General features: G+C 50.5%; 1 protein-coding gene across 3 annotated transcripts in view; it reads right to left on the bottom strand.

Moving 5' to 3' along the window:
- The window catches only part of LOC142310214 (vasoactive intestinal polypeptide receptor 1-like), a 281,055-nt gene that overhangs the window by 221,164 nt on the left and 33,425 nt on the right, over positions 1–26,466 (bottom strand). For all 3 annotated transcript variants that reach the window (XM_075347700.1, XM_075347701.1, XM_075347702.1), the window contains exon 2: positions 22,019–22,133. In XM_075347700.1, the coding sequence (XP_075203815.1) occupies positions 22,019–22,133 (115 nt within the window). The remainder of the gene's footprint in view (positions 1–22,018; positions 22,134–26,466) is intronic.

Genomic DNA, 26,466 nt, shown 5'->3' with positions numbered 1-26,466 from the left:
AGCAGACAGCAGCTGCAGAACTATACGGCTCAGCATGCTCAATTCACTAGTGTATGCAGGAGAGCAGACAGCAGCTGCAGAACTACAAGTCTCAGCATGCTCCATTCACTAGTGTGTGCAGGAGAGCAGACAGCAGCTGCAGAACTACAAGGCTCAGCATACTCCATCCAGGACTGTATGCAGGAGTTTTTTGCCCCCTCAAAAAATGACTTGGGCTTCACCATATTTTTGTATGCTAGCCAGGTACAGCAGGCAGGTACGGCTGCCCCCAACCCCCAGCTGCCTATTTGTACCCGGCTGGGAACTAAAAAAATAGGGAAGCCCTTTTTTTAATTATTTCATGAATTTCATGACGCTGCTGCTCCCGTGCAGTCTAATCACTCAGTGAGTGAGCAGAGGCTGCGGGCTGTAAGCAGTGACGTCACCGCTGCCACCGTTACTATAGCAACGGCAATCTCTGATCATGTTGTTCCCGCGGTGCCGCAGATCACCGGCTGTGGCAGCCAGTCCTTGCATGTGGGCTGACTCTGTAAAGAGCGCCCGCATGCAGTTACGGGGAAGCCGACCATGTGCCAGAGCATCTCGCCGGTAAACGGAGATGCACAAAGGAGCACCGCATACCGGAGAGATGCATTGACAGAACCTAGCATGAAATCTAGCCATGTGACCAGTCTGTAGCCAATGAGATAATACACACGTGACTGGTCACATGCTATTTTGACATCACGGAAGGTCCTATTATCAGTGCTGGTTACCGAGAGGACGCAGCGATTATCGGAAGGAAAAGCGGCGGGAAACAGAGTGCAGGACGCGTCGCGGGGACCTGTAAGTGTAATGGCAATGTTTATTAACTGTATGTGTACATGTATAATGTGTTTTTATGTGTTCGTGTTTGCCTGCCATTGTTTTCAATGGGGTTCGAAGGGTTTCAGCGAACGTTCGACGAACGTTCACCGAACGGAGCCTCCGTTCGACGAACCGAACCGAACTCGAACTCTAGGGCTGTGGCTCATCTGTAGTTGTCATCTCCTGTTGCAGCTTTTGCTGGTGTCGTTCCCAGTAGGGGGCATCAGCATCCGGCCTCACCTCCCTTGCTGACATGGATTTTAGCTGTATTCTTGCGGCCTCAACAGCCATTGGGTTGCCGCGCGGTGGCAGGACCGGTAGCTCTTCAGGTTCCACCTCCGCCATTGTGGGCAATTAACCCGACTGCTCCGCAGCCGGGATTGCAGAGTCCGGGTAGTCCGCCTCTAAGGACGAGCCCAGTGATGTGACTGAATCTGATCGGGCGAGTGTCGGGGTGACCGCTGTTGTGACCTGGTTGGGTGACAGAATCGGGGGTGCTGCAGCTGATTCTTCACAAACGGGGGCTGAAGGTTCCGCTGCCATGGTGGAGATAGGCAGCTCGGCATCCGCCGAGGACAGAGTTGGTGGCGGCGGAGTGCTTGCCGAGAGCGCGGGCGGTCTGGATCCCACAGCCGCATCGGCCATATTAGGGTAATCAACTGGGACTGGGTAACTGCTTACCCTCTCTTCACGTGGGATTTTGATCTCATGAGCTCGCACCGCCACCGCCAGGCTCCTCATCTTTTCCCTCCAGTGGTAAAGGATGAATAGGAACTGCGTCCGCATCCTTCTACAGAGCTGTTCCGTCTCCTCCTCGATCCAGGTCGCGGTCCCGGGAACAGCACGCTCCAGTGACCATGCTCCAGTGACCAGCTCTGCTCAGCCACCATCTTTCCTCTGCGGAGTCCAGGAATGTTATGGCAGAGTCCTTGCGTTCCTGCTTCTCTTCCGCTGCTACATGCCGTCACACCCCCTTGGTTTTCGCCCACCACTCACTTTAGAGCCGTGGCCCTCTGGGAACTTCCGGTTCCTGGCTCACTCTCAGAATGAAGGGCGGGGCTTCTGCTTCGCGCACTTTGGTGGAGAAGATGGCGTTTTGGTGCCAAAATATGGCGGAAGATGGCGGAATTGGCGGGAAACGGGACTTTTGATTCGCGGTTTCGACTTCTAAGGCGCAAGTCACCCAGGTGAGTGGGTCCTGCTTGTATCCTGTATCCTGTTCGTGACGCCAGGAATTTGAGGGTGTGCCGCCGCCGTGCCAGCAGCCGAGCTGTTCGGATCCGGGTTCTTACTGGCTCGAGGGTCTCCGGACCCGGGGATCGTGTGGCCACTCAAATGAAGGGGGTTATTTACAAGGGATTTTCTAGAGTTCGTGACGCCACTCGTGGTATATGGTAATTAGGAGTACCACCACTGCAGTTGGGAGTAACCGGGGATGATGGAATGGGGCAGCCAGGTGTTAGAAGCCTCCACGGGTAGGGGGAATACCTCGGGACGTGCTTGGAGGGGAATGCCGTTTGGTGCAAGGGTGGTCACTTTGGTACTCACTCCGACAACTGGTAAAACAAATCTCTGGACACAGCTGCCGCTGAGGAGAGCTAGTTCGGGTCCCGTCCCCAATGGTGCTGCCTGATGATCTGTGACCTGCCTTCTGGCACTAAGTTTACTTCTTTGGTGGTCCCAGTAGTGTGAAACTTGCCGGGTCCCGCTCTCCACTATGGCTAAGTGTGGGAGCACTCAGGGCTCACGCTTGGGATTTTCTGGACTGTTTTTGATTGGAAAGTCCTATCCCCCTCATAGTGCTAGTGCCCCAATTTTGGAGGAGTGGAGAACGAATCTAGAAGGCTCCGTTCTCCGCGGGTAAATTATCGGGTTGCTTGAAGCTACTCCCCGACCGAGGGTCCACATACCCCGTCGTGCCTTGGTCTCAGCCCGGTGATGGTGCAAGGCCACCGGCAGTCCTCCTTGATAGTTCCGTGCCCCTTGCCACGATCCCCTGCGGCCAGGGGTCCAACTCCTCTAGGCCCAGACCACTGTCTTCCACCTAGATTCTTAACCCATGAGCCCTGCTCCCGACCTCCTTTCACTTTCACTACCAGACTCTCTACTCCTTGACACTCCTCACAATGCCTCCCCAACCCCCCAGGTGGGCGACTCTATTCCACTCAAGCCTTCCACTTGTGTGGTTGGTGGGTGTGGTGCAGGGTGTATCTAGGATTTGATTAGCTGATGTAGGCAACACCATTTAGTTAGGACCCAAAACCAAGAAGGAGGTGGATACTGCACGGAAGGGCAGATTGTACAATACCCTGTGAGGACCCGATAGTCCAGGGACATCACATCACATAGAGAGAAATGTGTGCCAGCACTTAAACAAGCTTTAAGGCTATGTGCGCACTAGAAAGTACCTTTTTCTTAACGAAAATCCAGACCCTCTTAAAGATTCCCGCACCCGCGGTAAAAAAAACGCACCAAAACTGCAGCGAAATCCGCATGCGGTTTTACCGCGGATTTACCGCGGATTTTCCGCAATTTTGTTCTGCGGATTTTTACCATTATTTATGGCAAAAACTGCAGGTACCTGCAGAAAAGAAGTGACATGCTCATTAATTCCACAGAGGAAAATCCGCGGGTAAATCCGCGGGTATAAAAAAAAGCAGTGTGCGCACAGCATTTTTAAAACCCATAGGATTTGCTAGGGAATGACTGCAGCACTATTAGGGGGGCTTTACACGTTGCGACATCGCTTTCGAAATATCGTCAGGGTCACGTAGTTACTGACGCACATCCGGCGCCGGTAGCAACATCGCAACGTGTAAATCCTAAGTGCGACGATAAACGATGGCAAAAGCTTCGAAAATCTGTGATCTGTGTAGCGTCGTTCATTTTCATAATGTCGGGTTGACCGCAGGTACAATGTTGTTTGTCGTTCCTGCAGCTCCACACATCGCTGTGTGTAAACCGCAGGAGCGACAAACATCACCTTAGGGAGAAGGTGGGCGGGATGTTATGTCCCGCTCATCTCCGCCCCTCCGCTTCTATTGGCCGGCCGATTACTGACGTCGCGGTGACGTTGCTGTGACGCCGAACGCACCTCCCCCTTGAAGGAGGGATAGTTCGTCAGTAACCGCGACGTCGCCGAGCAGGTATGTGTGTGTGACGCTGCCATAGCGATAATGTTCGCTACGGCAGCAATCACCACATATCGCATGTGCGATGGGGGCGGGTACTATCGCGCTCGGCATTGCTAGCCGATGCTAGCGATGTCGCAACGTGTAAAGTACCCCTTAGACACATTTTCTGCAGCAAATCCGTGGCAAACCCGCGCCAAATTCCGTGGTAAATCAGCAGCGTGCGCACATAGCCTAAGGGCCGTTTTACATGCTGCAACATCGCTAGCATTTGCTGGCGATGTCGAGCGCGATAGCACCGGCCCCCGTCGTATGGCAGATAAGTGGTGATCGCTGCCGTAGCGAACATTATCGCTGCGGCAGCGTCACACGCATATACCTGTTCAGCGACGTCGCTGTGACCGCCGAACAATCCCTCCCTCAAGGGGGAGGTGCGTTCGGCGTCACCGCGACATCACAGCGACGTCACTAAGCGGATGGCTAATAGAAGCGGAGGGACGGAGATAAGCGGGAAGTAACATCCCGGCCACCTCCTTCCTTCCTCATTGCCAGTGGACGCAGGTAAGGTAAGGTTCCTCGTTCCTGCGGTGTCACACATAGTGATGTGTGCTGCCGCAGGAACAACGAACGACAGCATACCTGCAGCTGCAACGATAATTGGGATTGGACCCCCATGTCACCGATTAGCGATTTTGAACGTTTTTGCAACGATTCAAAATAGGTGTCACACGCAACGACATTGCTAACGCGGCCGGATGTGCGTCATAAATTCCAGGACCCCCAGCGTGTAAAGTGGCCCTAAGGCTATGTGCGCACTTTGCAGTTCTATTCAGCGTGTAAGTCACTGCGTGTGCATCTCAGAACGCAGCCGAAAAAGCTGCGTTCTGAGACGCATTCGGCAGAACGCAAAGTGCGGACATTCCTCCAGAGAATTCATGCGTTCTGGATGCTTTCTCTGCCATAGACAGAGTGGGAAAAGCATCCAGAACGCACATTTTTCACAGTACGCACCCACTCGGCTTTGCAGCATCCCCATAGACTTGCAACAGAGCCGAGTGGGACCGCACTGTCACTGTCATGGCTGGCTGCGGGACAGTGCCGCGCGATCAGAATGAACTTCATCTGATTTCATTGTGATCGCGCGGCTCTGTGCGTGTGCCCCGGCTTGATTAGCGGTCACACGTGAAGGACTCACCTGTGATCGCAAATCCCCTGAGAGACTGCAGTTAGACGGCCGATCAGCTGTGTCGTCACTCAGGTTACTCGCGGCCACAGCTGCAGTCCTCCACCTGAGAGCAGTGGCCGCGAGTAACCTCAGTGATAGCACAGCTGATCGCGCGACTCACTTCAGTTGCTGCATGGAGCTCACAGGAGCGGCAGTGTTCTAGTGTCGCTCCTGTCAGCTTCCGATGTAGCAGAGCTGGAAGCGTCGTGGGACCTTGCATGGATTACGTCGGACCTGGAGGTGTTTTTGAGGGATTAATAAAGTGGTGAAAGAGGGTGTTTTTTTGTCTTTCATTTCAAATAAATGATTTTTCGGATGTGTTTATTTACTTTAACTTACAGGTTCATCATGAAAGGTATATCGGGGAGACGCCTGCCATGATTAACCTAGGACTTAGTGGCAGCTATGGGCTGCTGCCATTAACTCCTTATTACCTTGTTTGCCACCTCACCAGGGCAATTCGGGATGAGCCGGTAAAGTCCCGGGACACCAGGGCAATTCCGGGCGGCTGCTGGCTGATACTGTTAGGCTGGGGAGCTCCCAATAACGTGGAGCTCCCCATCCTGAGAATACCAGCCTTCAGCCATGTGGTTTTACCCCGTCTAGTATCCAAATGGGGGGGACCGCACGTCGGTTTTTTTTTCATTTATTTATTTATTTTTTTTACTGCTCGATAGAAACACGCCCACCGGCGGCTGTGATTGGTTGCAGTGAGACAGCTGTCACTCAGCATGGGGGCGTGTCTGACTGCAACCAATCATAGGCGCCGGTGGGCGGGGGAAGCAGGGAATACGTAATGGATTAATGGGCGGCCGGCATTTTCAAAAGAGAAGAAGCCGCCAGAGTGTGAACGCCGTGCAGCGCTGCGCTGGTGATCGTGGATCGGTGAGTATGAGAGAGGGGGTGGGAGGTAGAGACCGACATGGACAGAGAGAGATAGAGACATAGAAAGAGATAGAGACATAGAGAGAGAGAGAGACCGACCAACAGACTGACCGACAGAGAGAGAAAGACGAAAGACCTGCCTTTGTTATGTTAACCCCTTCAGCCCCCAGCCTGTTTTCACCTTAAAGACCCGGCCATTTTTTGCAATTTTGACCAGTGTCACTTTGACAGGTTATAACTCTGGAACACTTCAACGGATCCTGGCGATTCTGAGATTGTTTTTTCGTGACATATTGTGCTTCATGTCAGTAGTAAATTTAGGCCGATATGTTTTGCGTTAATTTGTGAAAATTTCGGAAATTTGGCGAAAATTTTGAAAATTTCGCAATTTTCAAAATTTGAAATTTTATGCCCATAAATCTGAGAGATAGGTCACACAAAATAGTTACTAAATAACATTTCCCACTTGTCTGCTTTACACCAGCGCAATTTTTGAAAAAAAAAAAAATTCCGTTAGGAAGTTAGAAGGGTTCAAAGTTCATCAGCAATTTCTCATTTTTCCAACAAAATTTACATAAAAAAAATTTTTAGGTACCACATCACATTTGGAGTGATTTGAGAAACCTAGGCGACAGAAAATACCCAAAAGTGACCCCATTCTAAAATCTGCACCCCTCACTCTGCTCAAAACCACATCCAAGAAGTTTATTAACCCTTTAGGAGCTTCACAGCAACCAAAGCAATGTAGACGAAAAAATGAAAATTTTACTTTTTTAACACAAAAATGTTACTTTAGCCATAAAAATTAGTATTTTCACAAGGGTATCAGGAAAAATGCATCATAAAATGTATTGTGCATTTTCTCCTGAGTACGCAGATACCTCATATGTGGTGGAAATCAAATGTTTGGGCACACGGCAGGACTCGGAAGGCAAGGAGCACCATTTGAATTTTTGAACGCAAAATTAGCTGCACTCATTAGCGGACGCCATGTCGGGTTTGAAGACTCCCTGAGGTGCCTAAACAATGTAGCTCCCCCACAAGTGACCCCATTTTGGAAACTAGACCCCTCAAATATTTTTTCTAGATGTTTGATGTGCACTTTGAACCCCTGGGGGCTTCACAGAAGTTTATAACGTTGAGCCGTGAAAAGAAAAAAAAATTTTTTTACCACAAAACTGTTGCTTCAACCAGGTAGCTTTTTTTATCACAACGGTATCAGGAAAAAATGCACCATAAAATGTATTGTGCATTTTCTCCTGAGTACGCAGATACGCCATATGTGGTGGAAATCAAATGTTTGGGCACACGGCAGGACTCGGAAGGCAAGGAGCGCCATTTGAATTTTTGAGTGCAAAATTAGCTGCACTCATTAGCGGACGCCATGTCGGGTTTGAAGACTCCCTGAGGTGCCTAAACAATGGACCTCCCCCACAAGTGACCCCATTTTGGAAACTAGACCCCTCAAATATTTTTTCTAGATGTTTGATGTGCACTTTGATCCCCTGGGGGCTTCACAGAAGTTTATAACGTTGAGCCGTGAAAAGAAAAAAAATTTTTTTTACCACAAAACTGTTGCTTCAACCAGGTAGCTTTTTTTATCACAACGGTATCAGGAAAAAATGCACCATAAAATGTATTGTGCATTTTCTCCTGAGTACGCAGATACCCCATATGTGGTGGAAATCAAATGTTTGGGCACACAGCAGGACTCGGCAGGCAAGGAGCGCCATTTCACAGCAAAATTGGTTGGAATTATTAGCGGACGCCATGTTGCATTTGGAGACCCCCCTGAAGTGCCTAAACAATGGAGCTCCCCCACATGTGATCCCATTTTGGAAACTAGACCCCTCATGGAATTTATCTAGCTATTTAGTGAGCACTTTGAACCCCTGGAGGCTTCACAAACGTTTGTAATGTTCAGCCGTGAAAATATTTTATTATTTTTTTTACCACAAAATTGTTTTTTCAAACAGGTAGCTTTTTTTTCACAAGGGTATCAGGAAAAAATGCACCATAAAATGTATTGTGCAATTTCTCCTGAGTACACAGGTACCTCATATGTGGTGGAAATCAATTGTTTGGGCATACGGCGGGGCTCAGAAGAGAAGGAGCGCCATTTCACAGTAAAATTGGTTGGAATTATTAGCAGACGCCATGTTGCATTTGGAGACCCCCTGAGGTGCCTAAACAATGGAGCTCCCCCACATGTGATCCCATTTTGGAAACTAGACCCCCCCCCCCCCATACAAAAAAATTAGTTTGGCGAAATAAAAAATACAGACATCAGTAAAAAAAAAAAAATGAATAAAAAAAAAAAAAATATGAGCGCCTGCCACTAAGACCAGTGCCAAACGTGAGAGCAATGCACGAGTCTCGCATCGCATCATCCACTCCAGTCTGGAAGCAAGCAACTGCGCTGGATAATGCGATGCGAGAGGGCGGGGCGGCAGATGAGAAAGGGCGCAGCGGATGGAAGATGGGAAAGTGCGCAGCGGATGGAGGAGCGGCAGAGGATGGGAAAGGGCGCAGCGGATGGAAGATGGAAAATGGCGCAGCGGATGGAGGAGCGGCAGAGGATGGGAAAGGGCGCAACGGATGGATGATGGGAAATGGCGCAGCGGGTGGAGGAGCGGCAGAGGATGGGGGGGGGGGGAGGTGAGATGGGGATACCTACCTTACAGGATGGATCTAGGCAGCAGGATCACAGCAGACAGAAGAGGCAGCAGATGAAGGAGGCAACAGATTGAGGAGGGTGAGAGGGGGCAGTAGATGAAGAGGATGGGAGAGAGCAGGCAGCAGATCGGGGAGGGGGGCAGAGTCTGATGGGAGAGAGAGATGGCTCATGGAGGAGGGGGGGCCCCAGAACATGGAGGGGGGAGGGGGGAGGGTGGCTTGCAGCACATGTGGGGGGGGGAGGGTGGCTTGCAGCACATGTGGGGGGGGGAGGGTGGCTTGCAGCACATGTGGGGGGAGGGTGGCTTGCAGCACTGCAAGCCACCCTCCCCCCCCACATGTGCTGCAAGCCACCCTCCCCCCCCCACATGTGCTGCAAGCCACCCTCCCCCCCACATGTGGAGCACTGCAAGCCACCCTCCCCCCCACATGTGGAGCACTGCAAGCCATCCTCCCCCCACATGTGGAGCACTGCAAGCCATCCTCCCCCCACATGTGGAGCACTGCAAGCCACCCTCCCCCCACATGTGGAGCACTGCAAGCCACCCTCCCCCCACATGTGCTGCAAGCCACCCTCCCCCCCCACATGTGCTGCAAGCCACCCTCCCCCCCACATGTGGAGCACTGCAAGCCACCCTCCCCCCACATGTGGAGCACTGCAAGCCACCCTCCCCCCCACATGTGGAGCACTGCAAGCCACCCTCCCCCCACATGTGGAGCACTGCAAGCCACCCTCCCCCCACATGTGGAGCACTGCAAGCCACCCTCCCCCCACATGTGGAGCACTGCAAGCCACCCTCCCCCCACATGTGGATCGGAGCGGCGGCCGGGACAGCGGTGGATCGGAGCGGCGGCCGGGACAGCGGTGGATCGGAGCGGCGGCCGGGACAGCGGTGGATCGGAGCGGCGGCCGGGACAGCGGTGGATCGGAGCGGCGGCCGGGACAGCGGTGGATCGGAGCGGCGGCCGGGACAGCGGTGGATCGGAGCGGCGGCCGGGACAGCGGTGGATCGGAGCGGCGGCCGGGACAGCGGTGGATCGGAGCGGCGGCCGGGACAGCGGTGGATCGGAGCGGCGGCGGGGACAGCGGTGGATCGGAGCGGCGGCGGGGACAGCGGTGGATCGGAGCGGCGGCCGGGACAGCGGTGGATCGGAGCGGCGGCCGGGACAGCGGTGGATCGGAGCGGCGGCCGGGACAGCGGTGGATCGGAGCGGCGGCCGGGGACAGCGGTGGATCGGAGCGGCGGCCGGGACAGCGGTGGATCGGAGCGGCGGCCGGGACAGCGGTGGATCGGAGCGGCGGCCGGGACAGCGGTGGATCGGAGCGGCGGCCGGGACAGCGGTGGATCGGAGCGGCGGCCGGGACAGCGTGGATCGGAGCGGCGGCCGGGACAGCGGTGGATCGGAGCGGCGGCGGGGACAGCGGTAAATCGAGCGTGGCGGCGGGGCGATCGGAGACAGGGGCGAGCAGCTGGGACAGGGGCGGGCGAGCGGCGGGACAGGGGCGGGCGAGCGGCTGGGACAGGGGCGGGCGAGCGGCTGGGACAGGGGCGGGCGAGCGGCTGGGACAGGGGCGGGCGAGCGGCTGGGACAGGGGCGGGCGGGCGGGCGAGCGGCTGGGACAGGGGCGGGCGGGCGGGCGAGCGGCTGGGACAGGGGCGGGCGGGCGAGCGGCTGGGACAGGGGCGGGCGAGCGGGGGCAGCAACTTACCGATGGGCACCCGCAGAGCTTCGGCTTCCAGGGACGGTCACAGGCCGCAGATCCACATTGATTGGAGAGAGCGGTCACAAGACCGGTCTCTCCAATCAAAGCTGGGGGCGGGTGAAGCATCGATCACCCAGCTCCAGCCAATGGCCAGTGCTACAGCAGCACTGATCAGGGCTGGATTTCAATGTTCCAGCCATTTTCAATGGCTGGAACATTACAGTGGCTGTAATTGGCTGAGCGGCGTTCGTCAGCCAATCACAGCCTCTGTAGGTTCGGGGAGGAGGCACCACCCCTCCTGACGTCAGGCAGAGGTCCCCTCCTTCCCGAATCCACCGTTTAAGTAAATAAATTTCACTCCCCGGGGCTCCGGGACCGCGATTTCGCCAGGACGTACTGAGTACGTCATGGGTCCTTTAGCACCATGTCACCATGACGTACTCAGTACGTCCAAGGTCGTTAAGGGGTTAAATAAAAACATGTGGATCGCAATAATAATGCAATGCAAGCGCACTGCTTAACATTTTGGCAGCGATTTACTACAACTCATTGATTTCAATGGGTGTAGAACGCAGCCAAAATGGCAAAAACAATTGACATGCTGCTTTTTTGAACGCATGGTTTTTGCCCAAAATTATGCAAATTAAACGCAGCGTTTGGAAACGCAAAGTGCGAACAAGAAATTCACATTTTCCATAGACTTTGCTGGAAAATCAAAACGCATGCCTTTTGGCATGAAAACGCTGCAGTTCAAAACGGACCTAAAAAGCAGCTGAAAACGCAAGTGGAAACGGAAAGTGCGCACATAGCCTAAGGGTGTTTACCTGAGGGAGTTTCAGGCAAGTATTGGAGTTTGCCATAGTAGATGGAAAAAGAAAACCCAAAGGAAAGACAACAAAGAGAGAGTAGTCAGAGAATGTAAAAGCAAAAATGCTATAACAGATTGTAAAAGGAGGTTGAAAAGCCTGGAATTCCCCCAGTGGCAAGTCTGCATGTATTCAAACAATGGCTGTTCATGAGAGAGCAGCATTATTGATTAAAAGACAATGTTCTAAACCTGAGCAGTCAAGGAATATGATGGAGGAAGTGATTAGAGGGGAGGTGTAGAGAAACCACTATAGGTGGTAGAATACTATGTGGATATTTTGACAATAACCTGGACAGATGGAGGCTACATGCACACGCTGCAGTTTTTTCTGCACACAAACTGCAACCAACACTGCAACCAAAACTGCAACCAAACTGCAACCAAAACTGCACCATGTCAGTTAAATCGTCCCAAAAATACTGTACATACTGCAGCAGAGATTTATTATTATACAGCCAGATTCGACCCCGTCACCATGGGGGCTATTTTGTCTCAGAGCCATTCCTACGGTTCATGCCATGTTTGAAAATGCCATAGAAATTGTTCCTGATTACAAGGTTACACAATATTCATACACTATGTGCAGAGTTATTAGACAAATGAGCATTTTGATTACATGATAATTTTTATAAATGTTGTCCTACTCCAAGCTGTATAGGCTGAGAGCCAACTACCAAATAAATCAGGTGATGTGCATCTCTGTAATGAGGAGGGGTGTGGTGTAATGACATCAACACCCTATATAAGGTGTGCTCAATTATTAGGCAACTTCCTTTCCTTTGGCAAAATGGGTCAGAAGAGAGATTTGACGAGCTCTGAAAAATCCAAAATTGTGAGATGTCTTGCAGAGGGATGCAGCAGCCTTGAAATTGCCAAACGTTTGAAGCGTGATCGCGGATCAATCAATCGTTTCATGGCAAATAGCCAACAGGGTCGCAAGAAGCATGTTGGGCAAAAAAAGTGCAAAATAACTGCTCATGAATTGAGGAAAATCAAGCATGAAGCTGCAAAGATGCCATTTGCCACCAGTTTGGCCATATTTCATTGCTGCAACGTTACTGGAGTATCAAAAAGCACAAGGTGTGCCGTACTCAGGGACATGGCCAAGGTAAGGAAGGCTGAAAAATGACCACCTTTGAACAAGAAACATAAGATAAAACGTCGACTGGGCCAAGAAATATCTTAAGACTGATTTTTCAAAGGTTTTATGGACTGATGAAATGAGAGTGACTCTTGATGGGCCAGATGGATGGGCCAGAGGCTGGATCAGTAAACGGCAGAGAGCTCCACTCCGACTCAGACGCCAGCGAGGTGGAGGTGGGGTACTAATATGGGCTGGTATCATCAAAGATGAACTTGTGGGACCTTTTCGGGTTGAGGATGGAGTGAAGCTCAACTCCCAGCACAACTGCCAGTTTCTGGAAGACAACTTCTTCAAGCAGTGGTACAGGAAGAAGTCGGTATCGTGCGGGTCAGTATTTTTCAAATATTTGTAGTGAGTCTCTTTCTGACTGAGCACTCCACACTAAGACCAGGCTGTGTGCATAACCTTTATAGCAGGAGTCTAGCTGCCCATACATGGAGGTTTGTGGTCCAAATAGTGGCATTTGCCCAGACACGGATGTTTTTAACCTAGATAGTGGCATTTAGGTTAGGTTCCCAGATTACAGAGATTACCTTGCCGTTGGTTCCAGGCTTACATGCTTACAGGCTTACATGCATTGGCCAATACATAAACCAAATATCTCTTTTTCATGTATTCCTATACCAGTAATGCAGTACCAAAGTTCCCTTTATACATTGTTGGCTTTTTAGTGTGCAGCTGTATGCATTTTCTAGTTACTATGTTTTTTTCAGTTGGCACCTATACACACTTACTGGATGTGCGGGTCAGTTTTTTTCAAATAATTTTCTTGGCTCTTTGCCTCATCTATGATGACAATGACAAAAACAACTGTTGCTGAGCAAGGAACGAGGAGCACTCCTCATGATTATCTGAAACAAAACAACGCAAATATGTCGCGGGCGGAGGAGGGGACGCCGCGCTCTCCCACTGCTCGGGTCCGGCTGCCGCTGCTGCTGCGGCCTGCCGCTGCTCGGTGGCTCGAGCGATGGGCCGGATCCCGGAGACTCGAGCGGCGCTCCTCGCCCGTGAGTGGAAGGGGATTGGTTTTTGGGATGGTTTATTGTCCGTGACGCCACCCACGGTTGTGGGGATTGGTGGGGTGCAGGGACGCGGGGGCAGCGCTGTGCCTTGCAACACTGTGGTACTCACTCAGCCTGAGACAGAGACACAGTTCTCGGTAAAACACACGGCTGGAAAGACGGTTCCCACGGACGGCTGCACTTGCTTTTCCCCAGTAGTTGACGGTGACGGTCCCTTTTCCTGCACCTAAGATGATGATGGTTGCGATGGGTTCCCACCGGTAACCTGCTCCCCGACTTGGTTATGGGCCGGAGGAGCCCTACTTTGCCCGCAGGCGCTGGCCCTGAGAAACTGGTGCCCTGGCGGTGGCGGTGTCTCTCTGTTACGGTTGGACTGTTGCCTTCAATCGGGACTTGGTTGTTGGGAGACCCAGAGGTCCCCTTCACTGACGGATTTGGCAAATTCACGGCGACTCCTAGCCTTGCCGGGATCCGAAAGGCCACCCCAAACCGCCGGGCCACCACCCGTCCGCGGTCCTTCCAGCAACCTCCAAGCAGTCACCCCTGCGGACTATCACCGCCGTCTGCTGACCTTGCTGTCACAGTCCGGGGCACACACCCGGGCCAACTTCAGGCTTTATTACTCTCACTTCTCTACCACTTCACTTCCTTCACTAGACTGCCTGTGTTCTCCCGCCTCCAGGGCTGTGTACTCCTCGGTGGGCAGAGCCAACCGCATGGCCCACCCCCTGGTGTGGACATCAGCCCCTGGAGGAAGGCAACAAGGATTTTTGGTTAGCCTAGTTGTTCCTAACTGGGGTGTAGGGTGTGGTGGTGTTGTGACCCGTGACCCCTGGCTTGCCCAGGGCGTCACATTCCCCCTTAGCAAAATGCAGACCGTCCGCGGGCTGCCCGTCCAACACCGGTTTTATTTTCTGAAAAATATATAAAAGGTAAAACGGTAAACATAACAACTTATGACATCATCCCACAGCGGGAGGTTCAGTACTTAAACGTTGCAAACGGTTTACGGTTACGGTCTCCGCTCTCTCCCACCCAAGTAACCTGGCTCTGATGCTGCCCCTAAAGCCCAGGCAGCACCCCTTGACCCCAGTCCAGCACAAGTTACCCGAGCGGGATCTGTCCTTCCCCTCCAGAGGGTAGCCACCGGTTCCTGTGGTGGCTGGGCCCCAGCCTGCTCTGCTGTGGGCCCTCCCTCCAACCTGCCTCTCCGGAGGCGGCAATTGCGGAAACGGTAACGGTAAAACAACTTATTTACATGCCACTTAACGTTTGTGGTTGCCCTGCAAGTTCACGGGCTTGTCCATGAGCAGTTCCTCATGCAACTTTTTAAACAGTCCCCACGGGGACAATGGTGCCGGCAACGGCCGGTTCTCTCAATCACGGTCAGACAATCTGGTAACTGTTCGGTTATCATTTTTGCTTATCATCTTTAAAACTTTCAAAACAAAACTCAGTGGTGGTCCCAACGGGGACGGTGCAACGGTGATCCGCTGCCATTACTGGGCATTTTCGTCCTCCTCACCCGGCTCGGGGTGGAAGAACACGGGCACCAGCCCCTCCAATGCATAGCAAGCACGACGTGGAAGGGCCGCCCGATATCCGTTGTTTCCACTTCGGGGAACATACGTGACCTCCATGCCATGCAGGGCAGCGACCCCCTCATCCTCCTCCGAAACGGGTTCGGTATCAGGCCCAGAGCCACCATCGTCGGTCCCTGCGTCAGGCGGGTGGCCGCCAGCTGCCACAGCTTCCAGGCTTGCCACTCTTTCTGCCACGGTCACAGAGGGGTATACGCCCGACGGGCCAGGCGCAGTGCGATGCACGAGCAAGGAGGATGGAGGCGGCGTGGGGGCCAGGAGTAGACCGGGTCCCTCGGCCGCAGCGGCCGGTCCCTCGGGGACACAGGGGCGTGGGTCACTCACCAGCTCCTCCATCATGGCCTCCATTCCATACACTCGCGCAACAGCAGCTATCGCCTCCACCTCTTCGGTCCACTGCTCCATCAGTTTGCAGATCTGGCTCCGGTAGTGACGGCAGTGTCCGGGCCCTCAGCCATGCCGCTGTTCCGGGCACCATCTCGGTAGCCTCCGCATAACTAGATGGGGCGGACATTCCTTGCCAGGGTCGGCGGACTGTGGGGGTCTCAGCATTTCTGCTTTTATAGCTGCGTTCACATGCAGCCAGCCGCCATTGCGTCCCCCTTAGCTTCTTTTCGGCCCCTCCTCTATTGGGGCGGGGTTTTGGCCTTCGCGCCTCTGCTACTCGAGAAGACGCTCGAGCGGGAACTTTTCGCGCCAAAGATGGCGACTTCAGAAATTTTTCAGCCGGATACCTCCGGCGGTCACATGGCGCACCTCTACCCAACGGCGGAGCGGTAAGATCCTGTTCGTGACGCCAAGTTGTCGCGGGCGGAGGAGGGGACGCCGCGCTCTCCCACTGCTCGGGTCCGGCTGCCGCTGCTGCTGCGGCCTGCCGCTGCTCGGTGGCTCGAGCGATGGGCCGGATCCCGGAGACTCGAGCGGCGCTCCTCGCCCGTGAGTGAAAGGGATTGGTTTTTGGGATAGTTTATTGTCCGTGACGCCACCCACGGTTGTGGGGATTGTATGGACACCACCGCTGCTCTGTATGGGGATCCCGGGAGCGGTGACAGGGAGCAGCAAAGTTGTTAGTTCTCCCCTCCGTGGGTAGGGGGTGGTGGTCCCGGGGCCCAGTGATGAGGTGGGTGATGAGGGATGGCGGGGCCAGTGCAGGGCTTGGTGGGGTGCAGGGACGCGGGGGCAGCGCTGTGGTACTCACTCAGCCTGAGACAGAGACACAGTTCTCGGTAAAACCCACGGCTGGAAAGACGGTTCCCACGGACGGCTGTACTTGCTTTTCCCCAGTAGTTGACGGTGACGGTCCCTTTTCCTGCACCTAAGATGATGATGGTTGCGATGGGTTCCCACCGGTAACCCGCTCCCCGACTTGGTTATGGGCCGGAGGAGCCCTACTTTGCCCGCAGGCGCTGGCCCTGAGAAACTGGTGCCCTGGCGGTGGCGGTGTCTCTCTGTTACGGTTGGACTGTTGCCTTCAATGGGGACTTGGTTGTTGGGAGACCCAGAGGTCCCCTTCACTGACGGATTTGGCAAATTCACGGCGACTCCTAGCCTTGCCGGGATCCGAAAGGCCCCTGCCCTGGTGCTGACTGCTCTTCGTATACCGCTCCAAACCGCCGGGCCACCACCCGTCCGCGGTCCTTCCAGCAACCTCCAAGCAGTCACCCCTGCGGACGATCACCGCCGTCTGCTGACCTTGCTGTCACAGTCCGGAGCACACACCCGGACAAACTTCAGGCTTTACTACTCTCACTTCTCTACCACTTCACTTCCTTCACTAGACTGCCTGTGTTCTCCCGCCTCCAGGGTTGTGTACTCCTCGGTGGGCGGAGCCAACCGCCTGGCCCACCCCCTGGTGTGGACATCAGCCCCTGGAGGAAGGCAACAAGGATTTTTGGTTAGCCTAGTTGTTCCTAACTGGGGTGTAGGGTGTGGTGGTGTTGTGACCCGTGACCCCTGGCTTGCCCAGGGCGTCACAAATACTGCTCCAAAATTTTCATTAATGCATTCTGTTTGTCAATTAGACTAAGGATGGAAAGCCAACGAATGAGGTAGTCTCATCCCTAACCGAGAGCGAATCCCCTCCAACAGGTGGCAATAAACTGAGGTCCTCTATCAGAAACAATATTAGAAGTGACTTCATTGAGTCTGAAAATTTCACATACAAACACCTGGGCTAAAATTGTGGTAAGGTGATAAAATGGGTCATTTTAGAAAACCTATCTACCACTACAAAAATGACTTTCTTATCAGCAGAGGTAGGTAAATCAGTAATAAAATCCTTGGAAATGTCTGTCCTAGGTTGATTAGGAACACTTAAAGGCTGCAAACATCCTGAGGGATAAGACTTAGGGGTGCTTCACACACAGCGAGATTGCTGCTGAGATCGCTGCTACGTCACGGTTTTTGTGACGCAGCAGTGACCTCATTAGCGATCTCGCTGTGTGTGACACTGAGCAGCGATCTGGCCCCTGCTGCGAGATCGCTGCTCGTTACACACAGCCCTGGTTCGTTTTTTTTATTGTTGCTCTCCAGCTGTGACGCACAGATCGCGACAGTGAGAGAGCGACGAAATGAAGCGAGCAGAGAGCAGGAGCCGGCATCTGGCAGCTGCGGTAGGCTGTAACCAGGGTAAACATCGGGTAACCAAGGTGGTTACCCAATCTTTACCTTCGTTACCAGCCTCCGCCGCTCTCACGCTGCCAGCGCCGGCTCCCTGCTCTCTGCACATGTAGCTGCAGTACACATCGGGTTAATTAACCCAATGTGTACTGTAGCTAGGAGAGCAGGGAGCCAGCGCTAAGCAGTGTGCGCGGCTCCCTGCTCTCTGCACATGTAGCGACGTTATGATCGCTGCTGCGTCGCTGTGTTTGACAGCTAAGCAGCGATCATAACAGCGACATACAAGGTCGCTGCTACGTCACAGAAAATGGTGACGTAACAGCAACGTCGTTGTCGCTGTCGCTATGTGTGAACCCAGCCTTACATACCTTTGAGCGCGCATAGTTTGCACACACAGACACATAGGATAAAACATCCCTCCAGATTCTGGGCCACCAACAGCAATGCAATATGAGATCAGGAGTACCTTTCGCCCCAGGGTGACCAGCCAGAACAGAATCATGATACAACCCCAGAACCTTAAGACAAAGATTCAGGTGAACAAAAGACTTCTTCACCAGAACCCCAGATGGCCCCTTACCTTGAACCTCAGATTCCACATCAGTACTAAGTACCGACACCACTATTCTCTTCTGAAGGATGGGAACGGTTCTTCAGAGGGCTCACCCCCCCCCCCCATCTTCCCAGAAAACTCCTGGACAAAGCATTGGCTCTAATGTTCTTAGAACCAGGGTGGTAAGTATCGAAAAAATTAAACCTATTGAAAAACAAGGGCCACTGACCTTGTGAAGTGAAGGTTGAGGTACGACTGCGGTGCAAAGCACAACTATGACGAGGTCACAGAAACAAGGGTATGCTTTATTTACAGGCAGGATGTAAAACAATGATTAAGGGAATATTATGAAGAAACACTGAAATCTTACTAGCTGGGATCGGCCAACAGCACGTTGTCTCAATTATCACAAACAACAGAATATATGTTTGAAACAATTGTCTTTCCGTTCCTTTTGCTTTGCTTCTTTATTTTTATTCAGGTGTTTTCACATCCTCATTTTGTTTGCCCTATCACATCTTGGGAAGGACTATTTATACCCACTTTGCACATACTTTCCTTGTTGGCTATATTATAAGATATATGAATATTTGGAGTACCCTACAGTTAAGGATTGTCTTGTTGAATTATTTCTATTGCTTTTCCAGGTGGTTTATTTGTGAGTTTCCCTTCCCAGCATTTTTCCCATTCTATTACGTTTAGGATTTTCAGTGGTTTCCATGTATTCCGTAAGGTTTTTCGTTTTTTTCTTGTTTTCCTTTATCTCCCCTGTATGACTGTGTGAACACGTTCTTAGCCCTGTGACTCACCCTCTGTTTGTGTGCACTTCCGTTTTGGTAATTGTTGTTTTGTGTTACACTTTGTTTATAGTTGATGGTGCAGTTAAGGACATTCAGGGTCAGCCGACATTGAGTCGGGGCATCATTGTGTAATCTTAGGGTGCCAACCTCTGCCACCTGGCAGGGACACATCTGGATCAAATGTAGGGCTTCTCCTAGTTTGAATAGGGAACTGTGGATTGCAGGTTTAACATCTCTCCTGATTCTTTCATCCCTGTGTGCATGATAGGGCTCAGTCTTAACATGTAGTAATCAAACAATGTAAAGTCTTGACTTTAGCTACACTTCTGTCACTGGATTCAAAAAGGGGAAAAGAAAATTTGTAAGGTGACCTATTTTTTACATTCCTTAACAGTGGAATAAATAGTATACATACATACAAATGATGATTGCCTAGGGTTTTTGCCATGTCTTAGATGAGCCCATTACTAATGCAGTGTTCAAGTTTTATGTTGATAGATCCAGATAGCAAGATCTTGGTTGATTTTACACTGAAGTTATAGAACATGAGGTATTACATGCTGTACCACTCTGTTCACCTGTGGCACAGGAGGCAGAGCTGAAGGCACTCAGGTGGCAGAGTAAAAAGTCAATGTGTATCTAGACAGTATATTTTTCCTAGCATCAAATGGTAAACCGATAAAAAAAATGCAAAGTGTAAAATCCCTAATACAGGCTGTCCTGTTACCAAATAAGCTTGACATAGTTTAGTTTATTTATTTTTATTTATTTTACTCACTTATATAGTGCAATTAATTCCACAACACTTTACAGATGTGATCATCAGTGTCCCCATTGGGGCTAACAATCTAATTTCCCCACCAGTATAGGCCCAGTCACACACAGAGATAAATCTTTGGCAGATCTGTGGTTGAAATCATGGACATATTGTTTCATTTGTACACAGCCACAAACCTGGCACTGATTGTCCACAATTTCACTGCAACCACAGATCTGCCGCAGATTTATCTCTGTGTGTGACAGGGCCTTAAGTCTTTGGAGTGAAGATAAAGCCAACACCCAAGCTGACACTAATGAAGCCAGATGAAAGGCTTTTGCAAGATGCAGCTGCCAAGGAAGCAGGAAAGAGACCAAGAGACTGATATCAATACAGATCATGACTTCAGTGGCACCTGTCACTCCTGATATTAAATCCTTGGAGAAGCAAGCGGTTTGACAGAAAAAGCAGTAGGAGACACAGGGAGCCCAGCTGACTGAGCAAGGTCTGTGGAAAAGGGTGGTAAGATTAGTCTGCCACAAGCTCTCTAATCCATGATGACTCAGGTAAAGCATGAACTAATGCATATGTCAAAAAAAGCTATTTTACTGCTGTAGACAAGGTATGTGTAGTGCCAGGGTCCTGTACCCTTGTGGCTAGGTGCACCCAGTCTTGTATGACCTGTGCCTGACACAACATAGTAAAAACTGTAAAGACCTTGCAGATACACACTCCTCGTCCGCTCTACCCATTCCAGAGATTGCAGATTGACTATATACAGCTACAATGAGTTTGTGCTTGTTTGTGCTGAACTGTTTTCAGGTTTCCCTGAGGCATATCCAGAACAGAAAGCTATGGCTATGGTTACCACTCAAAAACTCATGAATGACATGGTATGTAGTGTGACGCAGTAAAGGGTATAGTGGTAGATGGGTGATATAGTCCATCTAGCAAATCTCTTTTGCACTTTTGAGCAGCAAGGAAGGAAGACAAACCTGGTCTGGACCTTCTCTGCTATTCTAGGCTTTTGGTGAAACACCCAAGGTGCACAGCTACAGGATTATCACAGCATAAATAGGCAGCCAGAACTTCTCAATGTGTTGGGGAGTTTGGCAGGAAAACTGGTCTGGAAAGCTGAAGCAGGTTCTGTGGGAATGATATCCCTGAATGCACTGGCACCAGCGGGACCTGCACTATACTGTTTGACAAGCTGGACTTTTTCTTTGCATATCTGTCTGAAGTGAGGTCTTGTATTTTCTGTTTGATGTCAGTGTGAATAAAATACTGACTTTTTGGACTGAAAACCTGTGTGTGCCTCTTTACTGCATCCCTGTCTTTGCCTACCAGAGCTGATTCCCTACAGTAGATATGGGGTTCCTGAAATATTAGAAAGTGATAGAGATACGCATTTTACAGGGGAGGTCATGCTGGAGATTTTGCAGTCTCTGTGAATTGAACAGGCTTTCAAAACTCCTTTCCATCTACAGAGTAGAAGGAAAGTAGAAAGGCTGAAAGAAACATTAAAAGTTAAAAATCCAGAAGGCAAAGGAGGAGACTGGTAAGCCAACGACTGAATGCTTGCCATTAGCTTTTTTTCCAATAAAATACACTCCAGGTAGAGAAAAACATTTCTCTCCATATGAGATACTTTTAGAGGTAGCATGTAGCAGAGCTTAGAAAGCTGACCCTGCCCACACCACAGCTTTCTGTGCACATTGTATATTGTCAGTAAGCTGCTTATCAGTGCTGGGGCTGGTCCAGGTTTCATGTGGGCACCTAGAATGGCAGTGATTATCTCCTGCTGTTAAAATACTCATTCTATTCAAACAACACACACCCCAATAAGTGACACATCACTAAAATCAGTGTCTCAGCCCTTATCTTATGCTGCCCTCAGATAACACAGCAAAAACTTACTCAAAGATTCCCTTTATTAAAATAAATTAATGTAAAGATGCCCAAAAACTGTGTGGCAAAAATATAAACATATGCATACATTCTGTGTTGGCACACTGTAATTAATGAATACTCCACTAACGTAATACACATATGTTAAAACATAGGATGCTAAATTAATATTTGATCAAAAAGTACAAAAGTCATACAGCAAAAAAAAGAAAATTATACAACGCTTTGAACAAAAGACTTCAAAAGAAATTAAGTTTTCAGGCAGCTGGTATTGTTACCTTCAGCTGTGTTGCTGAGTATTGTCTCATTCTCTGATCTCATTCTCTTATAACATTCAGCCTCTTCCTTGAGAACCTGAAGGACCAGTTCACATTCGGGGTGTGTACAGCTCACCTAATGAAGACAGAAAGTACAGTTAAATTCAAGAGGAATAGTGTACTTCTAGCATATGGGCTCACAACATGGGATGAGAGCTAGAACACGCTTGAATTTAATTTCCTATTGCAAATTCTACATATGTAGCAAAGCTTATCATGACTCAAAATGTGCACACTAAATTAACTATCACAGAAAGCTACCACACATAAGGCGCCTTCAGACAAGCCTATATTGAGTTCATGTACTGTCTGTGTGCACCACAGACGCACATGAAGGGCACGTGGACCCATTACAGCCAGTGTGCCAGTGCATATGGTCAATTTTTAACGTGGACCAATGGTTTGCATGCAGCGTCGGACTGGCTACTGGAGGAACCTCCAGTAATGCCAGGCCTGGATTCGGTCGGGTATCTGCATTGCACTCCGAAGCTCTCACCTGAGCTCTGGCGTGCAGCCTAGACTGTACCACGAGCGCCGAGCGATTGATTCCCCGGCGCTTGCGGCTCAGTTCATCTCAGCTGCAGACAGGCCGGGGTGATCTCCGGTGCTCTCACCTGAACTTCGGAGCCCGGCCTGTCTGCAGCTGTCATGAACTGAACCGCAAGTGCCGGGGAATCAATCACTCGGCGCTCGCGGTACAGTCTAGGCTGCATGCCGGAGCTCAGGTGAGAGCTCAGGAGTGCAATGCAGATACCCGAATCCAGGCCTGGTATTACTGGAAATTCCTCCGGTAACCAGTCCGACTGTCAGAGTTCCGGGATTTCCAGTTCTCTTTTGAAAGAGCTTGCCCTTTGTTAACATGGAGTTTGCTGTTCTGTTGCCCTACTTCCTGTCCATCTGTTTAAAAGGCCGCCCCTAAGCTTAGTCCAGTGCCTGAGTATACTGCTTGCTGTGTGCTCCTGCTTTGCTGCTCTTGGTTCCTGATTGACATTTGGATCCTCCTGAAAAACAACCGACACCGACTCTGGACTTCACCTGGTCTCATCAAGCTGTGCCCGGACTCCGTCTGCCATCTTTGCTCAGCACTTCTGCCCGGTTCCTTCCGGTTAGTAACCACTCTGGACTCTCATCTCGTACGGACATTTTTGGACTATACCTATTGCCCTTTGTGTCCCGGCTGCTGCGCATTTAGGCCTTCTGGGGTGATTGCCAGACAGTCCCTGTATAGGGGTTCGCTCTTGGTGGTCTCCCTGGGGGAGTCCGGTGCGTGGCCCCGGGAATTCCCCTTCGCTCCGATCCTGGAAGGTATTTCCTGTGTTTTATGTTCTACTGTGTTTTGTTCCGTTAATGTACATCTTGTTGGTTACATATTATAAACATCTTTACACCAAGAACTCGTCTCTGGTTGTCATTGCCCTAACGCAATCGAAATCCTCAGTACATACAATAGTATTACATTATACTCAGGCCTAAAAAAGGGATTTCGCTGAGGCAATGACTGAGACACGAGTAGATCAGCTTTTTTCCATGATTAACTCCTTGCAGCAGGAGATGGAGGCGGTGCAAACTAAGCTTAGAGATGTGGAGGTACAGCTGGGCCATGATCATCAGGTACTGGGTCCGGCTATTCAGGATTTGCAAACCAGAGTGGAGGCTCAGGAAGCCGCCCCCCCTACGTCCGTATCAGCTGCCGGTATGCCTAGGTTACCCCCGTTTCGTTTCAGTGGTGATCGTAGTCAGTTTCGTGGATTTGTTAACCAGTGTATACTGTTTTTTGATGTACATGCTGATTATTACCGTTCTGACCGGTCAAAAGTGTTATTATTAATCATGTTGTTAACCTCCCGAGCACTGGCTTGGGCTAATCCTATGATAGAGAATCGTGATATCCGTTTAAATCACCTGGATGACTTTCTAACAGCAATGGCGCAAATGTTTGATGATCCGAATCGCCGTGCTACCGCTGAATCGGCTCTCCTTTCCTTACGTCAGGGAAAGCGGTCTGTCGTTGAATACGCCTCTGAGTTCAAGAGGTTAGTGGTAGACACCGACTGGGGAAACAATGCGTTATTGTCAGTTTTCAGAAAAGGTTTGTCCGGTACCATCAAGGACGAGTTAGCTCGTTCCGAATCTCCAGGGGATTTTGAACTGTTTCTCCAACACTGTGTGCGTATCGATACCCGCTTGACGGAACGTAGACAGGAAAAATGGGCAGCTGTAAACCGGGTAACCAACTTTGCATTTCCTTCCAGAGAACCCACTCTCAGGATGCCACGGGAGGCCGAGGATGTTCCTATTGTTAGAGAAGCCATCTTGTATCTTTTTGGTATAGATCGAAGTCCAGTATAGAAGTTATAGAAGTTCATTGTTTTCTAATATAGTTATGCAAAGAGTTATGAAATCGTTACGCAATCTATTATGCAAGTTTGGAATGAGTAATTGATGTTCTATTTCACATCTGCTATGACTATTCCACATCTGCTATTCTTTTATTGTTTATACGGTCATCTTGACCTGGCGCTTGGTTGACAGGGTTGATTGAACACATCTCTTAAAACACTTTTTATTACATATCTTTGGCTTGAAATATTAATCCTTTTCTGGCATTGAAACATTGATCCTTTCCATATGTGATGATATCATGAATAATTTCCAAATGACTATATTTGGAAATTCTGAAGTTGTATAATCATATCACGTGTCTCATATTGTGTAATCGGTTTGAAAGGTATAAAAGAACCATCAACTCTAATAAAGGCAGAGCTGATGAACCACTATATACTTGAGTCTGTCATATGGTGATTTAAGCGTGCTCTCACAACCGGCCGGTCCGTCCCAGCTACCTGAGAGGAAACAAGACCCCGGCTTTAACACTATGCAAGTGGACTCTCTACAAAAGCGAGAGACCAACGAACGTCGTGAACACCGGCTCCGTGAGCGTTTGTGTTTCTATTGCGGTCAATCAGACCATTTCCTGATTGACTGCCCAAAACGTCCAAATCGCCCAAATAAGGTATTGGCAGCCATGGCAGAGTGTGACAACACGGACGCAGAGTCCGATATCTCTGAGGCAAGTGGACACCTGGATGCGGTATTTCCCTTGACTGTAATGTCAACTTCACCTAAGGACTCAGAAGGGAAATACACCCTTTGCTCGCTTCCCATTCAGATACGGTGGGAGGGACAGCTAATTCCTACATCTGCTATGATAGACTCTGGGGCAGGGGGAAATTTCATGGACTCTTCTTTTGCCAGGAAACACGGTATCCAGACTCAACAAAGATCCTCACCGGTTACCATGGAGACGGTAGCCGGATCTCCATTAGTTTCTGGACCAGTTGATCGGGAAACAGTACCCCTAGAATGTGTGATGAAGCCAGGTCAGCAGGAGACCCTTGTTTTCATGTTAATTTCTTCTCCCCATTTTCCGATAATTTTAGGAATTCCGTGGCTGTGGTCTACAAATCCAGTCATCGATTGGGAGACTAAAGAAATATCCTTCCCACCGCAGAGTGGTCCGGCCATTAGTCCAACTGTACCGGTTCCAGTAACACCGAATGCGGAGGGCACTGTAAAGGTACCTGTTCTACCCCCGGTTTATCATGACTTCGCTGATATATGCGACAAAAGAAAAGCAGATCGGCTTCCCCCGCATAGACCGTATGATTGTCCCATAGACTTACTCCCAGGGGCAGAGATCCCGTTTGGTCATGTCTACCCGTTGGCGGCACCTGAGTTAGAAGCACTAAAGGATTACATCGATGAAAGTCTAGCCAAGGGATTTATTCGCCCTTCTACCTCACCAGCAGGGGCACCCATCTCTTTTGTGAAAAAGAAAGAGGGGACTCTGAGACCTTGTATCGACTACCGGGAACTAAATAAGATAACCATCCGGAACCGGTATCCGTTACCGTTGATTCCTGAGCTATTGGAGAGAGTCCAACAGGCAAAGATATTCACTAAATTGGATCTCCGTGGGGCATATAATCTACTCCGCATACGTCCCGGAGACGAGTGGAAGACAGCATTCAGATGTCGGTATGGACATTATGAGTATCTAGTGATGCCTTTTGGACTTTGTAACGCTCCTGCGGCTTTCCAACACCTAGTCAACGATATTTTTAGGGATATAATGGACCAATTCATGATGATTTACCTGGATGATATCTTGATCTTTTCTGATTCCCTACAGGAACACCAGGAGCACGTCAAGACAGTACTTACCCGACTGAGGGATAACCACCTGTATATTAAACTGGAGAAGTGCGAATTCCATTGCTCAAAAATACAATTTTTAGGATATGTCATCTCTCCTCAGGGACTGAACATGGAGTCTGGCAAGATACAAGCAATTCTAGACTGGCCGGAACCGGGAAACATCAAGGAGGTACAACGCTTTGTCGGTTTTG

Source organism: Anomaloglossus baeobatrachus, chromosome 5, assembly GCF_048569485.1.
Source record: "Anomaloglossus baeobatrachus isolate aAnoBae1 chromosome 5, aAnoBae1.hap1, whole genome shotgun sequence".
Taxonomy (NCBI): Eukaryota; Metazoa; Chordata; class Amphibia; order Anura; family Aromobatidae; genus Anomaloglossus; species Anomaloglossus baeobatrachus.
This window is presented reverse-complemented; position numbering and strand designations above follow the sequence as displayed.